Here is a 21847-nt window from a genome sequence, read left to right as displayed (position 1 = left end):
GCGTCGAAATGTAGAATGTGAGGCTTTGAGTTGGAACGGTTGAATTGGAGGAATATGGGATAAGAGCCAATTCAATGGAGGTCAGAACAACGTACTGTTGAGCATTTGTAGAGTAAACACGTGGAATGTAGTTTACCAACACTGAACATAAGTGACTGTTGACAGTCACTTGGAACAGACCAGTCCAAACACAGCCTTTCGGGCAATGTGTCACATGTTGAATCAAAAGAAAAACTTGATGATCATATCATTTGTTTCGGCTTATTGTGGTACAACCAATGGATAACAATCAGTTCAGTCGTAAAAGAACTACAATTAAAAAAAAATTCGTCCAACGCCTTCGAACACTGTTGAAATCGCTGCTTTTTCTTTTAGCCAATCAGATTGTAGATTGTTCGGAACTCCCTGGTGACAAAGAAGTTTATCCGTCCTCTCATTGGTTGAGCCAGGTGTAGGATCTGATTGGTTCAGCTCAGCTGTGCGCCGAATCTTGATTTTCGATGGTGGGCGATACCCGACTATGATTAAAAAGTCATTTTCAAGGCGCGCCTTTCAATTAAAAAAAAAAAAAAAGAAATTAATGAGACTTGGTTAACCAACACAGTTTTGCTAAGTGGCTTGTTTCAATACAGACGTTTTTGGGGGAGCACTTTTAGAGTAGTTATGTATGAGCCGAACAACTAGCATAGTTAGCATACACGGACAGACAGGAGCCTCCTCGTCAACATCTGTGGTGAGTATCATGTGATTTATTTAAAGTTTTTATACTTACAAAAATGATTGTGAACATAGCCATAGTTGTATAGCGTTTTTATTGTTATTTCTGTACATGACTATATTTTGTCACGCCATGGCATTAGTTGGAGGTGGTTGAGCTCATCAAGTACCCACGAAAGGCCCACGTCGGAAACTCGGCGCCTGCCACTGATTGACACCAACTTGGACATTTTCAACAAGGTATGTCTGCTCACTTTTATTGTCGGTGGTTTAACTTTATGGCTGTGTGTTGAGTTATTTTGAGGGGACAGTAAATTCACACTGTTAAACAAGCTGTACACTCACTATCTCAAGGCCCGGAGGCCAGATTCGGCCTGCCAAGTCATTTTATGTGGCCCGCGAAGGCAAATCATGTGTGTCAACTTGCGAAATCTGTACTGAAATGTCAAATTGTCATGTGCAATAACGTTGAAATTTTTGCAATAATGTTGTTCCACTGTTACACTCAATTGAACAAAAATTGAACCAACTATTCAACACTTTCACATTGAGCCAATGATTTATTAACTTTTTTTAATGGGATAAAATCTATACTTGCAAAACGTGCCTGTTTACTTGAATAAATTAAACTTTTCTCTGTATAATCCGAAATAGATTTACCACGTTTCGGAGAGGAGGTCAACGCTGCTCATAGGAGTCTTTGAAAGTTGACGCTCATCCCTGGAGTTAATACGTCTTATAATAAGCCTTTTTGGACTAGCGTCACTGTATTTTTTCCCCCCCAACAATAGAGTTGCTCTTTGCAAAAACATGACCAGGAAAAAAAAAAAAGATGCTGATAATTTGCTTTGGCGCTTGCGTGCACCTCGTAAGAGAACGAGCAAGTTGAAGCTGGTATGTGGCACTGACGACCTCGCCGGGTTCATCAAGTTTGGAGTGTATTCACTGAGACTGACAGACTCCTGAGTAATGGAGTACGGATACTTTTTTTTTTTACTCCAACCTAAAGGTTTTGTTTGAATGAATTTGTCTACTCTTATTATTATGGCTCTATTCTTGGCTTGGTTCCAAATGGATTTGGAACATGGTTCATGTACATGGAAAATAAATAGTCAGGAAAGGTTAAGTTGAGACTGTGAGTCCTTTCACCACCTGTGCCCAAGGCTAATGATTGCGTCGGTTGTATCCTGTGGAAAATCCCACTTTTTTTTTTTTCTCCAACAGTAGTGTTTCCTGTATTGACAGAACAGAACCAAGCGACGTGGTGTACTTCAGTCTTTGTTTACTGTCTGGAAACGATCTGATCTGTGTACCATATGGGTCATGCAGTTTGAAGAATGTGATGCAATCCGAGTCGCACATCTCCTTTACAGTTTATTATCCTGCGTGTCCAATGAAAAGTATCGACTGAACAGTATCTCCAATTTTTTTTGGGGGGGGGGGGGTGGGTCTTGGTTTAAAAAAAGGAAAAATGATGTACCCGTCAAGCAGAAACGTTGCTAATTCCACATCGACATTCGCCACTTTATGCAGCCTGCAACTGGCTGGCGACCAGTCTGGGGTGTACTGCTCCTCTCACCCAAAAATCAGTTGGGATAGCCTCCAACTTGCCTATTGAGAACAAACAAATCATCGTGTATTTCTTGCAGACGCCGGAAGACATCTTTTGTGTTTTGTTGAGGTCCCACCCACGCTGTGTTGTGGCTTCGTTTTGTGTTCACCCCAAATATCAAGCGTTGATTTTGCCAATTTGCCACAACACGAGTGGAAGTCATGGTGGGAGCCACAAAGGATGCTCTGTGCTGGGACAGAAAACGGGGTGGGGGCAACAGCGGCTATTATTACTGAGGGTATAATTTGGATGAGGGAGCGAACAGAGGTCCGTTTGTGATGCCGGCACATACATTCAGAGGGCTCTTGTTTCACAGGAAGTTTGGCTGCCGCCCAGCCAGGTCACTTCCTGCTGAGGCGGGCCAGCCGCTCGGCCCGCTTCGCCACCGTTGTTGGACCTGCACCGAGCCAGAACATGTTCTCTGTTTTTGTCTTCATTAGGCAGCTAGTTCAACGTCTTAGGTAACGTGAACAGACTTGTAGGCTTGTGGTTCTCCAAGTGTGGTATGCAGGCTCCCTCTAGTGGTGGCACAAATAAAATACTGCTTAAGTCGAGTTCAGTTATATTTAACTTTTAAGTTCAATATTTTTTGCATTTAAATCTTTAGGAACAGTTTTGAATCATCGGTCTGTAAATGGCGCAGTAAAAATGTTCAGATTTGTATTTGATGTTCTGACGTTTTTTTTTTAAGTAAATACAATATCCAAAAAGTATCTCATTTTGAAGGATGGCAAGAGTATTACATTTGATAAAATATTTTACCAGTGTTAAAAAATTTAATTCTTACAAGACAAACATTTTCCGTGACATTGTGGGTCCCTGGTGAGTCCTCGAAAAAAAATTGGGACATTGCACTTTGGGGTGAAATTTCAGAATGAATGAATACATTCACACGGGTGCCTTCTTCTACATCTTTCTGTGAATCGCCCAGTCTCTGTAGCAACCTGTGATGTCGTGTTCTGTAAAGCGGCTTTGTTCCATCCAGGGCTCTTGTGAAAGCAGTTGAGTTGAGAGTACTCACAAAAAGGCATCGAGGTGGACTTTAGATATTTTCATGGATTGCATTTCAGAATTTTCTATTCATAAATGTCTCGTGACTGGAGTTAATTCACGCTCTTTTCATATTACAATTGGAAAAAAAAGTGGGGAGGTGGACACCACGATGAAAACTGGAGACAGATCATGGTATTGATTTGTATTAAAGCCACATTTTATTCCATGCCTCAGTTGATTGATAATGTCTGTTAACTGTCTAATAAATAGCAAGTGTCCGCGACGTCCATATGTTCCCAGTGAGTGGAAAAAAATTGAAAATATAATACAAAAAAATATATAAAAACAGACACTAGAAGTTAAGTTATTGTAAAATTATATTAACAATCAATCTTTCCTCAATTTTGAAAAAAAAATAGAAGCAAATAAAAGACAACATAGGACAGACGTGTAAAGTTCGTAGGAGGGGAAAAAAATGAACAAAAAAAACATTGTCATCGCATTTACAAGACTGCTGCTGCTAAGTTTATAACGGCGCCGATTAACTTGGAATAACTGGGACAATATACGGAGTCCAAGACTGTATCAAAATTTTACATTTGAAAAATGTGGGGTGAGGGGGAAAAAAAAGCAAGAGTCCACCAGGGGGCAGCACAAAGTAGAAACCTGTACACAACTCGAGTGTCTATGGAAAGATGATTGAACATTTATTCCATGTCGTTGATATCCAATTTAAAGTATGTCCTCTTTAACCTCACTTGTAAGGTAATTCAGCACACTAGTACAACTCCTGCCTGACTAGTAAACTTTTTTTTCTCCACTACTTTTGGCCTTCCGGCACGCAAACCTTCAAGTTTATCGTAAACTGCTGTTGTCACCCACTTGTAGCTTGCTAGACCCTTCTCGTAGCAACCAACTGCCAACTAGTTACTAGTAATTTTGCCTTACAAGTAACATATCAGTTGTCCTACTAGTGTCCGTCACCTTAACCTGAAAGTGTCTTCGCTTCAATAGTAATAACCATTCCAGATAATTCTGACAAATTATCAAAATTCCCTTTCCAGTTGTGCGCAAATGTCAACTAGTGCGCGGTTTTAGCTCATAAGTAACATGAACTGCAGTCGCATGCCGAAGTTTTCCCGGTAGTTTGCAGTAATGTCAGAGACAGTTCTTGTATTAGTGCGCTGGAAAGTGTATTTATCCAAGTAAATAAACTGAAATTGGATAGCAAGAATAGGGAATAACTGTGCAAATGTGGTCGCCAGATGGACTTACCGGGAAAGGTAAAAGCGGTCAAAAACGAATCGAGAAGAGAACAAAAACAAAACAAAAACATCTACGAAAAATTATATTCAGCATTTTTTTCCCCACCAGTAGAGAGGGCGCATGGGTTTCCATTATAAATTTTGACCAGGCTTGTGTCAAAAAAAAATCCAAGAAACCCTTAAGTCCCAACTACAGTGTTCCCCCGCCAACGGATATCAAAAAAATCAGCGACAACTGACGATTGCCCGAAGATGCCTCAGGGTGGCAGCAAAGCAATATTTTTCTATTTTGCTTGGCGAATGAAACTCACCCTTCAACATTGATTTGTAGCACCGAGGTGGCGCCAAAGCACTATTTATATCCATCAGGGTTTTGTATTGACACATGAAAGCTCACTTCCCTTCAACATAGTTCCTTGGCAATGAGATGCTACAAAATGGCGCCTAAGCACAACTTTTTTTTATATTCGACAGGGCCTTGGGCCTGAGCACAAAAATGGCAACTATCAACTCTTTAGAAGAAAAAAAATTGGCAAAAATTGACTTTTTTAAAAAAAAAAAACATCAACAAATTACCACATAAGATGTATTGCCATTTAAAAAAAAAAAGGATTTTTGCTGACTTTTCTCTGCTAAGATATTCAATACTAAAAGGACAACGGACTGTAAAGCAGTCAAACGTTCTGCCTGTAATCACATCTTTATTATTGAATTTATTATTCGCTATGTACTTTGTTTTTTTTTTCTAGTAATTGGCTATGGGAATCTTATTCTGAACAATACTGAAATCTGCAGTGGCCTTTAAAAAAAAAAAAGACATTGACCGGGCCCAGGTAGGTTTCTGAATATGCGGGGGAACACTGTAATTGAAAATGTCCATCAGTGAGTGTTCTAAATGAGTGCGGTGGCAAGGTGGGCACATATGGCGAGCAGCACAAAAAAAAACTGGGAAAAGCTCACGATGCACATGTACATGTATGTACACTCTCCAGTGTTTGAAGTGGACCCGAGCGGGACAAGGGAGACACTTCCTGCACAAATTAATTCCAAAAAGAGGTAAACCATCGCTCTAGGGTGGGGTGGTACTGTATATCGGAGTACGTTTCGCCGTTGTTGAACGATCATATAACGAGCTACTTTTGTCCCGTGAGAGAGACACGAGCCGTTTTGTTTCGCCCGCGTTTCAGCATTTCCGACGTCGAGTTTGGATCCCTGATTCTTTGCTGATGCGTTTGGCCGTGTCTGATCGGAGGGAGGCGTGGGGGTTTCGAATCCTTGGAATGATGGCAAATTACGAAGGGTAGGGCTGGCAGGGAGGGGTGGGGGAGGAGAGAAGGGGGATGTGGGGGGGTCACACACTCATCGTCATGGTTGGAGAGTACTGCAGAAGAAGAGAAGAAGAGTTAGAAAATCGTTTACGAGCGTCCCCTTAAGCATGTCAAATAAATAATCAGCTCTATTTTGTCCTGTAAACTGTATTTTCTAGGTAGTGGCACCAGGCATTAAAATGAAAAAGAACTTTGACTCTGTACTGTTATGTCTTAGCATTAAGCTAGCAGGATTTCGTTTGGCGAAATTACGTTCTGGTTAAACATTTGTGTTGAAATCATTCCAGTCAAAATACATTTTGAGCACTTAAATTGTTCATTAAAAAAAGTCAAGCAATTATTGAAATGATACAAACTAAAATAACTCAACTGTATTGACAGAGCACTTTCAAACAGCCATCGTTGCATACAATGTATAAGTTGCAAACTGCCATATCAAAAGAAATAACGACATGGACAAATAATATACAAAATGCGTCATTCTCCAGATGGTTTGGGATGAACAGGCCACACACTAATGGGAACATCTGCAACAGACTTGGGGAAGAATTTTTATGGGGAATGTTTCATTTCCATCTTAGGAAAAAAAAAAATCCATACGTGTCCTCTGCTCTTCCATCCGCCGAAGTTGGCTGGCTACTTTATGAGTCAACAGTTGAATTACATTTTTTTTTTTTTTTTTTTTTTTGGTGCAATGAGACATGCAGTCAATCTTTAGTATCTTTTTGTGTCATTTAATTTGACTAGTATTACACCGACAGCCGAACATTTCTTCCAGCTGCGAGGAGCATTTCCACAGGGCGATGGGGGTTTGGAGTTTTAAAGCACCGCTAAAAAACTACAGTCATCGTAGAAACGGTGCCACGGGTTACAGATTTTCATTCGAGTATTTGACTGCGTATGTGCGATGCGTTGCTTAGCAACCTGATCAACTCTTATTGCCTTTGCACAAGATTCTATGCATTCATTATCACAATTACGCCTGTTTGGTGGTTGCGCACAAATGACATTAAAAGTGCACGTTTAAAAAAAAAAAAAAAAAAAACGAGCACAAAAAGTTTGACTAAGTGGCACCGAAGAGGTTGTGACCTACGTTCTCACTCTGAAATGAGTGGAGGAAGTTCCCACTCAGCTCCCCGTCATCTCTCGGTGTCCCGGGAGGATTGCTAATGCCACTTAAATTGTTTGGAGAATTCTAGGGAGAAAAAAAAAAAAGAGCATGAAACTTATTGTGTGGATGGACAGAGAGACTGTTTGATGACACGGGTGGGTGCAACGCTTACCTTGTTCATTCCGTCCAAATCACCAGAGCCTAAACGGACAAAAAAAATGTTAAGATGGGGAAATGTTAAGTAATAGGCCGTGGGAGGAAGTAAGGCCCAACCAATATGGATTTTTGCATATTACTTTCGTATGCGATTTTACAACTGGAAAAAAAACAGCTAAATCAGCTGATGTTTTTGCCTATTTATATTTGGGGTGGGTGGAATGTTTGCACATCATTACCTTTTGTGTTAGGTTGTAATGTGTTTAAAACCAACAACAAAAAAATGCTGAATCCAAAAGAGCTAACTAATGTCAGCTAATTGAATCATCCCGCCAATTAATTTGTGGGAAGTAACACAGTACAATACAGTTATTGTGCCTTAGTAGTAGTTTCTCAGGTACTTGAGTTGAACACAGTACCTTCTTCTCCTACTTTCGCCAGTCCTTTTTTTTTTTTTTTAATTTTAGGATCTATATTGCTTCTCAAGTGCAGAATACTTTTGCCACTCCTGGCAATATTTAATGTGTTGTGCAAGCGGTGTTACCTAGTGACCCGTTCATGTGGTGTGGTTCCATCCCAGCCATGGCTCCCAGAGGTCCATCAGAGCCGGGGCCCATGGGGAACTGAAGCGGAAACGCAACGTGTGGGATTACATCGCTGCTGTAAGGCCGGCAAACGAGCGCCGGAACAAAGCAGCTACGGTGAAACCCTAAAGCGGCAGCCCATGAGGTTTATTCTCATCGCTTTGCCGTTAGTTTGCATGACATTTCCAAAGAAGCAGCCTTAGAAATACAAGAAACATGGTGAGTGAATTTTAAAAAATTGAGACCGTTTATTTTTACTTTTTACGGATAAGCCGTTATTTGTTAAAATTGTTAATTTACCGGTAATTTGGGGGCGAGAACTGATTAATTTCATTTCTATTCATTTCAATGTGAAACATTAACTCGATTTATAAAGAGACTCACCAATTAAGTTCATAACTTTAGGTTCCACTGTATCACCTAAAATAATGCCTTTATAGCCAAAAAGGGGGTTAATAATGATTTTTATTTCAATTTTCGACCCATCGGTTTTCTGTCATGTTTGTCCCTAGTTGGATTGCAGGTGAACTTGATCCTATTCCAGTCAATGACGTCTCGGGTAGATGAGTCACCCACGTCACCACTTGTGCTGCCTCAGTTCCATTCTCACCATAACTTACATTATTTCGATTGCCGGGTCCAGTGTTGATCATGGTGTACAAATTGTCACCGGAGTTGTTGGAGTCTGTTTTTAAAAAATACAAATAAAGAGTCACGTGACCGGTCGCGAAAAATAGATGAGTATGTGGATACGTGAGTAAGAAGTAGTCACCTGCGGGGCTGGGCATGATGGGAGTCCCTGGTGGTCCTCCTCCAGATGCTCCCTTCAGAGAATATGTTGTGTCATTAAACATTTGCGGGGAAAAAAAGTGATTTGGCTTCAAAAATGTTACGCTAAAAGAGCAAAGATGTCTTCTTACCCCGTACGCGCCGGGAGACGGTGATGAGTAAGGCATCTGTGACCAAGAAACATAGACCATTACTGACCATAGACGGAAAGAACGAGCACAAGCAGTGTACCTCGAAGTGTCGTCATTGATCATTGCATCATCCGAAGCGTGTTACGGTTCGATGTGCGTGAACAAAAGAGGTAACTGCCGTTTGAACCGGCGCTTCCTTGTCTTTACTCTTGTGTAGTTGTGTGTACTCACAGAATTAGCATTGTTAGGATTGGGCCATGGCCGACCAGTCCCCGGCCCCCTGGAAGGCAAAAGGGAGTGTTAAACTTGGCTGCAGCACTCGCGTTTGAAGAGGAGTAGAGGTAAACTGAAGGCTCACATGTTGACTCCTGGCATGCCGGGACCCATGGTGTTGTGCGGGGGCCTCATCCCGCCACCAAAGTTCTGAAAAGACGGTATTGTTACTCGACACCGGTTGGTAACTCATGTTTGGAGCCAATAGTCATTTGCAGGCAAAAGCAAAATATTGGCATCGAAATTTTGAATCGGAGAAACTACCAACACTTAGCAGGGTTCAAATGCCTTTAAACAAATGCTTATTAAAATACGTTTTCAGATGTGCAATGTGGGTTTTTTTTATTTTTTGTTCGCTTAGGTGACAAAAAGTGGAGTGCGTTCCCAGCCTCGGCAGGAGGTCAGTGAAAGTTCAATGAAAATTTCCATTCTGTATTTTTGGCACTGTAAGCTAAACTTTTTTTCCAGAGTTTGGCCGTTTCTGCGACTTGTACTCGGGTGCAACTTGGACGTATTAAAATTAGAGCTCGAACTGACATCCAAAACTCCCTTTCCACTATCATGTTGACGGCAGCAAATGAGTTCCCATTGAAGTGCATGTTTCAGAATCCAAACGGTGGAACATTTCCTTTTTAGTTTAAAATGGCTTACCTTAAAGTGAAGGTGGCGGTAATGCACCAAAAGTATGTCAACCGCCAAAAGAAAGTACAAGAAATTGAATAATGAAAAAAAAAAAGTTAAGTCGTCATGGTAACTAAGGTGTGACATTGCTAGTTTAGCATGCGGCATCCACCACCTTACTTTTTACAGCAACAAAAGCTGTAATAGCCAATCAGGATTCTACCTCTAGCTACAACGCAACCCATAACGACACATGGAGGGGCGGGGGGGGGGGTTCTCCATTGTTGTAGTATTACGATTTGATGAACAAATAGAAGGAAAGCCCAAGTGAATCACTTGTAGCCATTTTGACGACAATAATTTTGTTTTAGTGCTAGCAAACCCAAAAAACTACTGCACCTGCGGGCCGGGCCCCATGGGCCCCATTCCTCGAGGGCCGCTCATTCTCTGCATGGGCCCCAAGTTAGGATGACCTAGTAGGATGAAGACAGTTGATATGAGGACACCAGAAATTTTAAAAACCCCAAAAGCATGCTTCCTTTTCCCCCTCAGTAACATGTAATTCGTTACCCGCCAAAAAATAAATCTCCCGTCCTTCTCTACAGTTGTGTAAGTAAACGCTACTGGCCACTAGCTGAGAAAATACGATGTTACAGAGATTAATGAGAGAGGAAATGGGAATGTTTCTTACCTTGTGGTCGTGTCGGGTCCATATTAGGCAACATGGGATGTGGGCCTGGTCCTCCACCTGGCGGCTGCGAGGGAGAAATACATCACGTGACTTTGTCATTTGTACTGCGGTTAAGCACCAAATTATTCACACGCGTATGTTGAGGCGCAGTGGAGATGTCCAAACTGTTCATGATGTGGCAATGATATCACTTTTCGTTTCAGGAATAAAGCCTCTACCTCAATTCAAACAAACACTTATGCCTACTTCGCTCCTGTATCTTAATGTTGGTCATGGTGATGCTACTTGGGGGGGGGGGGGGGGGGGGGGGGGGTCTATTTTTTTTTTCCAGGTGGCAGTTCGTGCCAAGAATTTGAGAACCCCTGTTCATGTTAGAATTGAACGGGCTCCTTTTTTTAAGATGGTAAAAAGGAAAATACCCATTCAAGAAATTTAAAAAATCTTGCACTTTGTTTTGTCACAGCTACCTTTTTTCTAATTTAATATCGCACAGCGGTACCATGACAGAAATCCACCAACCGCCACCATTAACAATAGAAATTCAACAATCCAGTTAGCACTTGGTAATTTTGAATTCTTTGGTAAATTTGAAAAAAAAAATTCAATTGTCTCTCATTTATTCTAAAATGGCAATCCATCTATATTTAAAGTTTTACATTGCTTTGAGCTGTTTGTTCCAAAGTGGTACAACACAAACAGAAAAATTCCCTAAATTCATGAATATTTGTAACTCGTCATAATCTGCGTCGTCTCAGGCTGAACTGAACGTTTTGTTTATTCTTCTTTTCCGTTTGTGTGTTTGACTTCTACCTGGTTTGCCATCCTGATGGGGGGACCTCTCGGGCCGCCGGCAAAGCGAGGCGACATGAAGGACTGCGACACAGACAAGACATTTGCGTGAGATTTCGATTCAAACCCAATGCGCTTGCTTCCTTCGTTCCCACCGTGCCAGCACTGTCAAGCCATCGGCGCTGAGACAAAAGAGCAAAGCGTGAAGCGGCAAGCGCTTCGAGCCGGCAACCCCGAAATGACTGCGGACAGCAAAATAGAGAACAAGGAGGGCCAAAGAGGGAAAAGGGAGCGTTACCTGACTGTGGGGTCCCATCATATTGTTAGGGGGAGGAGGCTGAGGGTGAGGAGAGCCCTGGGGACCGGGAGGACCCTGCGGCATTGCACAAAAATGACGGCAAAATGGAGGAAGGGGGGTGGGTGAAGAGAGAAAGAGGGGCCAAGACAGAAACAGAGAAGCGGGGTTACTGCAGGGCAAGAAGACAGTTAGAGAGCGAGAGATGCAAAAATTAAATAAAAAAATAAAATGCAATGGCGAAATAAGCTTGCCATCATGTTCCAAAAACACAGTAAGGGAAACTAAGCAGAGAGGAGCAAGCATGTGAGGAAGAGGATGTGGGCGCTCTCGCCTGTCAATCAAGGAGCGGAGGAACCTTGCTGTATGCAGCATGTTATCAACGCTAATCCCCCCCCCCCCCACACCCCACACCCTGCCCTTCTCCCCTAACAAAAATAATGGCATCAATTAGCCGCGCCGTACAATTAGCCTTCCAACACTTAACGCTCACACATTCCTGTACACCGGGAAAGACAATGCTGCTGATCTAAACGAGAACGAAGCGAACCCATTTTGAGACTCTTCCGACGGGTTCCGGTTTGTGTCTACACGTGTGCGTGCTCACGTCAGTGTCAAAATGTTTGTCGCCAAAATTAGCATGAACACATATTGAGTCATCTTCACAGCCGGTTGTGCGGTTACGTAATTCACCCTTCAGGAGACATTTTGTGCCATTCTGTTTTTGTAAAAAAAATAATAAAATACTGTAATAATTCAATCAACATGATCGTCAGTGATTACGTACACTTAAAATTGAAGCTCTGTTGCAATCGTGAACCTTCGCAAACAGTCGTCGGCCAACCACCAGGGGATGAACTGCCAAATTATTGTCGTAAGCGGCCGCAGCCTGCCGCAGGACCCTAAAATCACTCTGTGGACTGAGCGAATCACGTTGAGCGAAGTACACCAAAAATTTGGAGATGAGTAGCATCTTACTGTCTTGAATCACTTCACTGTGCTCTGTAATATCATATTTACAGAAGTGGGTTAGCTCTGTCAGTTTAATGTTCTTGAGTACTTTGATGGTCAGCATTTCTTTTTTTTTTTTTTAATTTGGTTTTGTTTTGTTTTTTTGTTTGTTTCATTATGTCCTGAAAGGTGAAAACTTTAATTGAGTTTACTATTTTAAAAAATTGCTTAGGTAAAATGACATTTTTTTAAAATAGGGACAATGGAATATATTTGAAGACTTCTTAAGAGTTAATATCATGGCTTCAATCCACACAGTTATCCAACGCGTCGAGCTCCATGAGATATCGATTCCAGAGTAGGCGCGGCATACTTCCATTTCTCCATTAGAGGGGAAAACGTCCAGGCCACGCCTGCCTGTTTACGGATGGGCCCGTGCATACTAAGCGCCTATGACGCTTACGACAAGTTGACTAAGCGGCGTCAAGGACGGCGGCAAGCAGAAGCACTTCAGCGCTCTCTGGGTACACTGGGATGAGATGCAAAATAAGAGCTGCGTTCATGATTTGGTTCGGACAATAGAGGATTTTCATTTTGATCATATGGTAACCACAGCTTTCACTGTAATGCAGAATGATAGCGTGTGTTGACTCACATTTGATTGGAGGGTATACAAAATGCACAAAAAAAAACAAAAAACAAATAATACAACCAGCTCTAGTATCTATCCATTCCAATTGCCTCCAACTGGGATCACCTCTTTTAGTAAGGAAACCAATGTCATCATGATCCAGCTCATTTTTCCTCGCAGAAATTAAGATTATTAGTCGCTTTTGTGGAGTAGTCACTAGAAGTGGCTAAATATAAAATTGCTACATTGGTAAAAGTAAGCTTTTGTTGAAATTGGAGCAACTATACCAAAAAAAAAAAAAAGTTCCATCTTTTTAAGGCTAATTTAAGGAGCAGACATAACAATACAAAATATTTTAAAAAGCAATTATCGCCCTATAGTGACACAGTCATGTAAAAAAAAAAAAAGCTTGGAAACAAAGTAATCAGATGTTCCTCGGGCGCAAGAAGGGTTAAAAAAACCAGAGCCAAAACAGCTATTAACTTAATGAACAAGAGAGCACATTTAAGATGACTCAATATGTGTTTATGCTAATTCCGTGAAAGACATTTGGACACTGTGAGCAAGCACACCCGTAAACAATTAAATAAATAAAAAAACGTAATCCAACCGGAGAGACACAAAACTGGATCGCCTTGTTCGCTTTTAGATCATTGGTATTAACGACGTGCAGACAGCGTAAATGATCGGTTTATTTCTGTCGGCAGCCATGCGTTCGGCGAGAACAATGCACGTCAGCGGGGAGGCGTTTTGAATGGTGGAACACGTAAAAAGTATATATATTTTTTAATAAACAACCAAACATGTATTCCAACTCCTGCTTTCAGTGAAAGCGAGTGATGGACTGACCTGGAAAAATCCAGGCGGCATGGGTCCTCCTGGCATGCCATCACCCGGGGGCATCCCTCCCATGACAGGGCTGGGGGCCGCCGCTGCACTCTGGGGAATGGAAGACCACAAAATGACAAGTCGGTAGGCCCTTGTCACATTCAAAGTACAAGTTCATTTCCTACAGATGTGAAGTGGAGGGGGGGTGGGGGGGGGGGTCGTGGGGATTCACTGTACTTGGCGGCAGTACAAACGGTAAAAACATTGACGTGAGTTCCATGAGGTGAATCCCGAGCCCCCCCGCTGATCCAGGATGTAGTGAATGAGATAAGCATCAGGAGGGACTCGGTGAGTCAGTGGCTCCAAAGTGCTGCAACACAGCAGTGGCATACCCGGACCGATTTCCTGCACAAACCGCAGGCCTAATTCGCTAATGTGCCATTTGCTTTGGTCACGCAGTCCTAATTGCCTGGGTTTAGCTTTCCTCGTCGCGAAGGCAACATGAGATGCGCTAATGTCTTCTCAAGCGGCGGCGTTTGTTTGGCTTCCAAATAGGAGCGCCGCAACAGGAGAAAGAAAGCCCCTTACGGCTCCATTTTGGTGGCTCGGTTGGGACGCCGACCGGGAGCGATTACGACGGCGAATGGAAGGATGGATTTACGATCAGCCCCGCTCAAATATGCAAACACTGTCTGGAGCCCTCCAGCACTAAAGACATTACTGGTCAACAGCCAACACGCTGCCTGTATCGACTGCAACCCCCCCCCCTCCCCCCCTCCTCTCCCCTCCCCCTAATTATATCCGAGCAGGCTGCCACTGCAGGGCCACTGTGAAATACCTCGGCCGGGAGAGAAGTGAGGCCAGAAAGAAGTCAAGACCTCAGCACCTCAATGATGTGCAAACAAACACGCATTTTGGTAAGTCTTTACACATTGACGTTATAGGATAGTGAAGGGGTCTCGGGAGGGGGAACAAAAAATACAAGATTGACATGATTTGAAGAAAGAGGCTTGAATGGCTCCAACTTTGTGGCTAAGGTCTCCATCTCTTCTGCTTGGCCCAAGTTTGATGTGGAAAAAAAACCCCCAAAACAAACAACTGCGTTGAACTACAACAGAGATTGTGAGGCCTCATAAATGACTCCTTCTGGATGAATGGGTAAGAAATATTCTGACAAACACACACACTAATATGTTGTAGAACGTCTTCCCAGTAGAGACGGAGTTGATTCGGGTGGCATCATAACCTTTGATTCGTGTCGGGAATTTTTACATCTAACAGAAACAAATCGCTTGCACAACATTTTGGCTGAACAACCTGGAAAGGCATTCGATTTCAGTCCACTTATGGTCCAGTAAAAATCACTTTGGAAAGCAAACGAGGCTTCTTGGGTTAAAAAAAAAAATCTAGATTTTTTGTCATCATTTTTGTCACCATTGGAGACTCGAGTGACTCTTGACAGATGCACTGCCTGCAAAACAAACCCTTCGAGAACAGCTATACCATAAAATTTGACCCCAAACCGAAGACAGACTGCCTTCCCGGGTCCTAATATGTCCCGCTAACGTTGACAGATATGTTTGGAGGCTTAATGAAAAGAACCCAGTGGCGCTCTAAACGAACCCCGTCTTGGAGTCGACGCTGTGGAACAGGAGGGGGGCAGATGTCTCGGACCTGCCTTGGGGGCTATGAGCTCTTATCTGAAGCCATTCCTGACAGCTTCCTAGGGGACCTCTTGAAGACAGACTCTCCCCCCTCCTCAGTAGGCGCGATTTAGCTTGTGCATGTGCACACTTCAAAAGCCTGCTGGCCGAAATGGTCTCATGCCCCTTGAATCACTGAAGCAGGCTAGACATCGTCAAAAACCAACATACACGAAAAAGCATTTAAAATTAGTTTGAGAAAACTACTCGGGCACTGATAATTACCAAAACTCAAAATATCTTGAAGTCGAAATTTTTTTTCTCTGAAATTCACGTGCTGCATCATGGGATATATTCCTTTTCTAGTGACCATCGATTGTTTAAGATAAGTGTTCCACACTTTCCAAGATGCAAGATACATTCAGGGCACTTAAACAGCGCTGCCTTGAGATACGACTGTGCTTCAGATGCCCACCGCAGAGGATAAAGAATATATGCCTGTGAGTATTGTTATATCGTCCGTCTACATGTATTGCTGCGCTGTTTGTGTTCAACGATCGCTTTTTGTTAACCCGTCTAAGACATTTTGCATCGTTTGTTGGCATTATGTTCAGTGGACTTGCAAAATGTCAAGTTTACCAATAAGTACCGCATCTCTAAATGTCAAAATCATTTTTTGGGCACGCTATAGTGGATTGTCAGTGATTCCGAGCAGAGTCTTTCGACTCCAATAAATGGGATGAGCAAGAAGTGTTAAGGGAGACCACCCAATTGCAGACTCTGGACCTAGTCAGGTCTTAACAGCTCCTCTTCTTCCATTAGAAACAACAGTGCAAAGGGGAAAAAAAGGCTCCGTCTTTAGTTTGTAAATGTTTAACCATTACTCAACGTCGTAAAATCTAATCCCGGATCCCGACTGGACGCTCGGGTCCTGCCGCCACCCCCCCTCTCGCCTCGTGTCAGGTCCTCCTGGTGGATGCTGGGCATATGCCACGGTGCCACTCCCCCTTTTCTTCTTTCACCAATCTGGCCCTCGCCTCCCGTGACAGCCATCAATCAGCCGCCGACGCCATGGCGACGGGGCCCCTCGGGGAGCATTCAGCATCGCCGGCGTGAATACACCAGGGGCTTTACGAGCACCGGCGGCCAACGAAGCAACGCGCGCAAACGCACCTCCCCCACACCGAGACAATGGCTATGCTCCAAGCACTAGTACTGTCCACACATACGATAGCCTGACCCCCCCCCCCCCCCCAGTCCTCCCTTGACATCTACAAATGCACAATATCAGTGCGAAAGGCAACCTCAAGATGTCGGGGAATGAAAGACACAAAGTCTCCAAGCACCCTGATCTCACTCTCCCAAAGATACCAGAATTTTTCCTCTGCATGAAATTTAGAGGCGGACACCTTCACCCTCACTTCCGATTCTAAACAGATTTTTTTTCCATGACAGTCGTTGACAGTAGAAAGGTTATTTTCAACCGGGATTGTGGTATCACGAAAACAGTTGGAAGTCACTCCTAAACCCTCCTAAAAGATTTCCTTTTCCTGCTGCAGATTTCTGTCGTCATCCATGAAAGAACTGTAATATTATTATCTTTGAGTTAAATCGAAATAAGAAATCTTGTAAACATCTGAATTATTTATTTATTTTTAAAGGAAAAAATGTAAATCTATTATTTTCGTACAAGTTGCATAACTGTATCACAATTTGCATTTTTTTGTATGGTCAAAAAAAAAGATAACTGAAATGTTCTTTTTGTTTTAAATCGGATTCATCGATCAATCGGAAAAACTTTCTTTTTTTTAAACAGATTTCTCGATCATTCAACTAATCATTCATTGCAGTCCTTTTGGCTTGCAACAGAAAACAAACTGATCAAGAAATGGAGCAAGAACTGGCTTTGGGTGCACTCGGAAGTCGGGATACCAACTGTGCTCCGCGCTCGCTTTCAAAACCACGGGACACAAAGCGAATGTGGAAGAAAGTCGGTTTCAAGCGAAAACGCTCGGTGAGCGATAGCAAGGCGTGTCGTTTTGTAAAGGGCAGCGTGCCGCCGCAAACGCTTCACGAGCTCCCAGGTCACCAGCGAGACCAGGAGGCCTGTTACCCTGACAACTATCTGCCAAGAGACAAACCCACGTCGCCATTTTAACTAGCCACCCCGCCCCCTCTCTTCCTGCCTGATGAGTCAAGCCCCCCCCCCCACCCCGCTCCAAGGCCCCGAGCACTGGCGGGTGATCGTCCTTTTCTGCTGATGCCGTGAAAAGTGTTCTAATTGACAGTAGCTCGTGGAGAAAAAAAAAAAAGAATATGACCACCCCAGATAAAACCTTCCAAAACGCATCATCATCATAAACAGGATGCACAGTTACAAAACTGTCACGCTTCACACGTTGTGTGGATCGAATCGGGATCTCCTCTCGCTGCGAATCAATCGAGATCCTTCTATAGCGGGTGAATATGCCTCAACGTGTAGTGACATGTCTGAACTCGAGCCACGCTGACAGCATCGTTTTTCCCAGAAACCAAGTCAGCTCCTCCTTTGGGTGCGTCACCAACGGGGCAAGATAACCGTTCAAAAGCATTGAGGTACAAACTAATTTTTACAAATTAGGCATCATGGAATAATTACAGCATCGGGTTAAATTTTTTTGAAAGTCTTCTCTTTTTTTTTCTTCTTCAAAGAATCAATTTTTTTTATTACCTCCATTCAACACATGATTTCAAATGGGCAGTGCAGAAGATTGCTGGCATTATTGTTGTACTCTAACTTATGATTGACAGGTTTTGGTTCACGCCAGATTTAGGAGAAGTTGTGAACTCCAATCCAAGTAGATAAACTGCCCTTCGTATGAATTCATGGTTGGTGTGGCTTTATTTTAGTGTCAGACTAACCTGTAAACCAAAAACATTTATGTATAATAAATCAGACATCGTTTATTGTCATGGAGTTTCATTTATTGCTTGTGCTAGTGAAAATGTTACATAAGAAGAGGAAAAATATCACACATTAAATCACAAATTGAGAATTTTAAAAAATATATTGTTCACTCCGATTTTAAAGCATGGGAGGGCTAAAATATGCTTGTAAGCTCCCTATATTACAGAATTTCACCTCCTTTCCTACCTGGAACGTATTACCACCCCCCCCCCCCCCAACAACGCCATCACATCACTGCAGTCAGGCGTAAAGCTGTGCCCAAATTTGGTCAATTTCCTGTTTTGTTTTTTTTTAAACAAATGGGTATTATTGTTCAGCTCTGCGTGGGTGTTATTTTTTAAATTATTGACCAATGAAAAGTGTTATGTAACGGCTCGACAAACATGCCAATTTGTTTTTTCCCCTGAAAAGTGAAATGGCAGAATTCTGCCGGACACCGGCGACGTTTTATCTATCTGTGCCTCGGGTTTTTTTTGTTTTTTTTTTACCTCGGGCGGCATTGCATTTGGTAAGGGCCTACTCACATAGTCGTGGAAGGCTTTGGCTTCACTGGAGTGGTCACATGTCTCTCTCCTCTCCGGCGCAGCGCAGTACAAGTCCCAGAATACACTGTGGAGGACACGTGGTGGCGTGAGACAAACACCAGCGCGTAAACAAGCCCCGGACGTGTTTACACGGGGGAGACGAGATCACCATTGCTTACCACCACCAGGAATGCAGGAATCCTGGGGGTTCTCCGAGTGTTATGTTCTTCTCCCATCGTATCTAAGGAAGACGTTTTGCAAATTTTAACACACTTTATGTTCAATGATTAAAAAAAAAAAAAAGATTCTGTGTTAGGAATCACTCGCTAGCCACTATCTAGTACCCTTTATAGTGAATTAGCCATTCCCCCCCCCAAAACTATTTTGATTTGATTGCAGAGTTTTAGTCCGTTACACAAAATCTTTATTTATAATATGTATTGATTCAGGCGTAGGGCTGTGATTCCAAGTGTGGAAAAAAGTAGGGATGGATGAGTACCCATACCAGGTATCGGTATCAGGCACATACTAGTCTTATTTGAAGGGATCGGTGAATCACGGAGGGTGCCGATACCAGTCACAGATAATTTAGGCAAAAAATTTAATTTGACATCAAATCCTCCTCCACAATAGTTACCGCTATACTGTACATATCGGTCTGAAAAAAGGGTTTTCGAACATCCCTGGGAAAAAGTCGAATGGAACTTGAGTCGGGGGGGAAATTGATGAAAACAATGTATTTTTGTTCTGTCAATGCCAGTGATGTTTACTGACAGGCAGAACTGGTAAGTGCTCTTCTACTTGACGGCAATTAACCTGTGTATCCAGTTCTTGTGATATTTCCGTTTGGTCTTGTGCCGTGACATTTTTTTTCGAGTGTAAAATATGTTTTGGCTCAGTCAAGTTTGGGGGGGGGGAAACAGGACTGGGGAACTATCCTAAAGACAGCAAAAGTGAGAATATCCACAAAGGGCGCACGCACCTCTGACAAAAAGGTCTGTGCAGACTTTTGGGCTCCTATGTGAAGCAAATATTCATAGACGTAGAGAGCCAACCTGCGGAAAACAAATGGCGATTTTAATTCAAGCTCTCAAACACAGAAAAGCAAATAGAGCAGAGAAGGTAACAAGTGCACTATGTTAAGCTGTTTATTTCATATCCATCTTAAGGCCAATGAACTGGAACCCACTTTGTCCTCACTTGTAAGGCAATTCAGCGCACTCGTAAAATAACATAGTTATAATGTGTCACTTTTTGCCACTACTAGAACCTTACACCAGACATCAAATAACAAAAATATGGATGTGATTGACGGCCCCCTAAAAGGTTTAAACTGTACTCTACTTGCTAAGATGTTATGTCATGACAAGATGTTTTTTCCAAAAATGCCTTTTTAAAAAAAAAAGTTTTAATGTGCATTTCTTGTGTCCACATTTAAGAAAGAAACATCACCGCAAGTATTGTAAAAAGTGGTACTAGTATTGGAAGAAACTACCCCTGCTGATGTGTTGATTGTTTCACTCGTGAGGACAGAGCACACGAGTACATGGACCTCAAGCTAAGTATCCAGAATATAAAAATTCAATATCCTTTATTTGGAGGCTACTAGCATGACACCTGCCTTCTCGGAGTAGCATTACTTATCCAGAACAGTAGTTTACTATTTTTCTTCTACTCATAACCTTTAACTGTGTCCAAGTAAGCCAAATGAGGCCCTAGTAGTGGCGGAAAAACAGTGGTAAGACAGTCATTCCATTTACACAACTGCACACGAGTACTAGTGTGCTGCACTGTTTTACTAGTGAGGACAAAGAGTGAACTAGTACTGTACATGAAAATTGAATTGACTAAATGCCCAACCGGCTTTACGTGAAGCCTTTTTGTGCTCCTTGCACAGTCCAGGAGGTTACCAGCATGACGCATGCCTACGAGTGCTGCCTAGTCGTGTTGTTAGTGCAGCAGACTAGTTCACTAACAATACTGTATTTCAATACATATTAGTAAACCAAAAGTGGCACTAGTAGCAGGGTTAAAAAAAAAAAACAACGTTGGTGGCAAGCCCTGGTAGTTATATTAGTGCGCCAAAAATGCCGTACTAGTGAAGACACAGAGTGCACTAGTACATGGCTTGAAAACAAGAGCACCGAATAAATGCTCAAACGTCTTCCCATACTAGTGCAGGCCTTTTGAACAATGGCTGCCAAGCAGGCTGTGGCATAAACACTTGCAGGATCTCAAACACAAAGTGTGTGGGGGTAGAAAGCAACAGCATATGGTGCAGAAAACACACAAAGCGTATACAAGGAAGCCTTGGCAAGAAGGCAAATGATCCAAAGCCAGGTTAGCTTGCAAACGGCTCCACACAAACCAATGTAGTGTGCAGCCAGGCGATGTTATTGTTTTCTACCTCTCGGTTCGAGCCAAAATGTCACACTACTGCTCGTTATTCGAGTCGCTATTTATACAAGGATTTGGTGGTTGCAAAATTACAAATAAATGTAAACTAAATTGGAAAAAAAGAAAAGACGGCGATAGTAGACAAGGCGGTTCATTCAATTCCTTTCTCGTAAGCAGGAAATCGCCTTTTGCTAGCCTGTCCAGCGAACAACAGGCAAGTTGCGAGAGGAGGAAAAAAAACAGCACATTCGTCACTGTTTCTCGCCTTACTTTTCTCGTGCTTGGACGTCCGAGGGCACCGGTGTTCCTTTGCCTTTGGGGAACATTGTTTCTCGCGGAAGAACAGTCAGCTTACTTGCTTATTTTTGTGTTGTTGTTTTTTTCCCTCGCCACTCTATTTCATCTGTCGGTTCATCGCGACCCTCTCGCACGCCAACCGCACTACACTGGTCCTCCTTACCAGATAACTCAACCGAGCTTGGTCCAAACCAGGGGCGGGGTCAAAGGCGGGCCTAACGCTTCGATTGATAGCCTTACTAGCCAATAGACGTGTGGGATGTTATTTAAGGTC

General features: G+C 42.7%; 1 protein-coding gene across 2 annotated transcripts; it reads right to left on the bottom strand.

Annotated features, from left to right (window-relative positions):
- Window positions 1-3517: 3517 nt before the first annotated feature.
- Window positions 3518-21750, bottom strand: LOC147202969 (single-stranded DNA-binding protein 3-like). Of its 2 annotated transcripts, XM_086116166.1 has the most exons (18): window positions 21547-21750; window positions 19862-19934; window positions 19059-19120; window positions 18880-18964; window positions 13787-13876; window positions 11359-11433; window positions 11082-11144; window positions 10272-10335; window positions 9980-10053; window positions 9045-9109; window positions 8918-8966; window positions 8687-8722; window positions 8539-8590; window positions 8387-8451; window positions 7727-7805; window positions 7199-7227; window positions 7009-7110; window positions 3518-5968 (listed from the first exon to the last, which is right to left on the bottom strand). In XM_086116166.1, exons 1-18 carry the CDS (start codon window positions 21600-21602, stop codon window positions 5939-5941), a joined length of 1149 nt encoding a protein of 382 aa, XP_085972292.1. In that variant the 5' UTR covers window positions 21603-21750; the 3' UTR covers window positions 3518-5938. The 2 variants fall into 2 exon arrangements, with proteins under 2 accessions (XP_085972292.1, XP_085972293.1); XM_086116167.1 differs by lacking the exon at window positions 11359-11433 and having other exon boundaries at window positions 21547-21748.
- Between the last annotated feature and the right edge of the window lie 97 nt (window positions 21751-21847).

Source organism: Hippocampus guttulatus, chromosome 7 (assembly GCF_054856545.1).
Source record: "Hippocampus guttulatus isolate MCC_2025c chromosome 7, RoL_Hgut_1.0, whole genome shotgun sequence".
Classification (NCBI taxonomy): domain Eukaryota; kingdom Metazoa; phylum Chordata; class Actinopteri; order Syngnathiformes; family Syngnathidae; genus Hippocampus; species Hippocampus guttulatus.
This window is presented reverse-complemented; position numbering and strand designations above follow the sequence as displayed.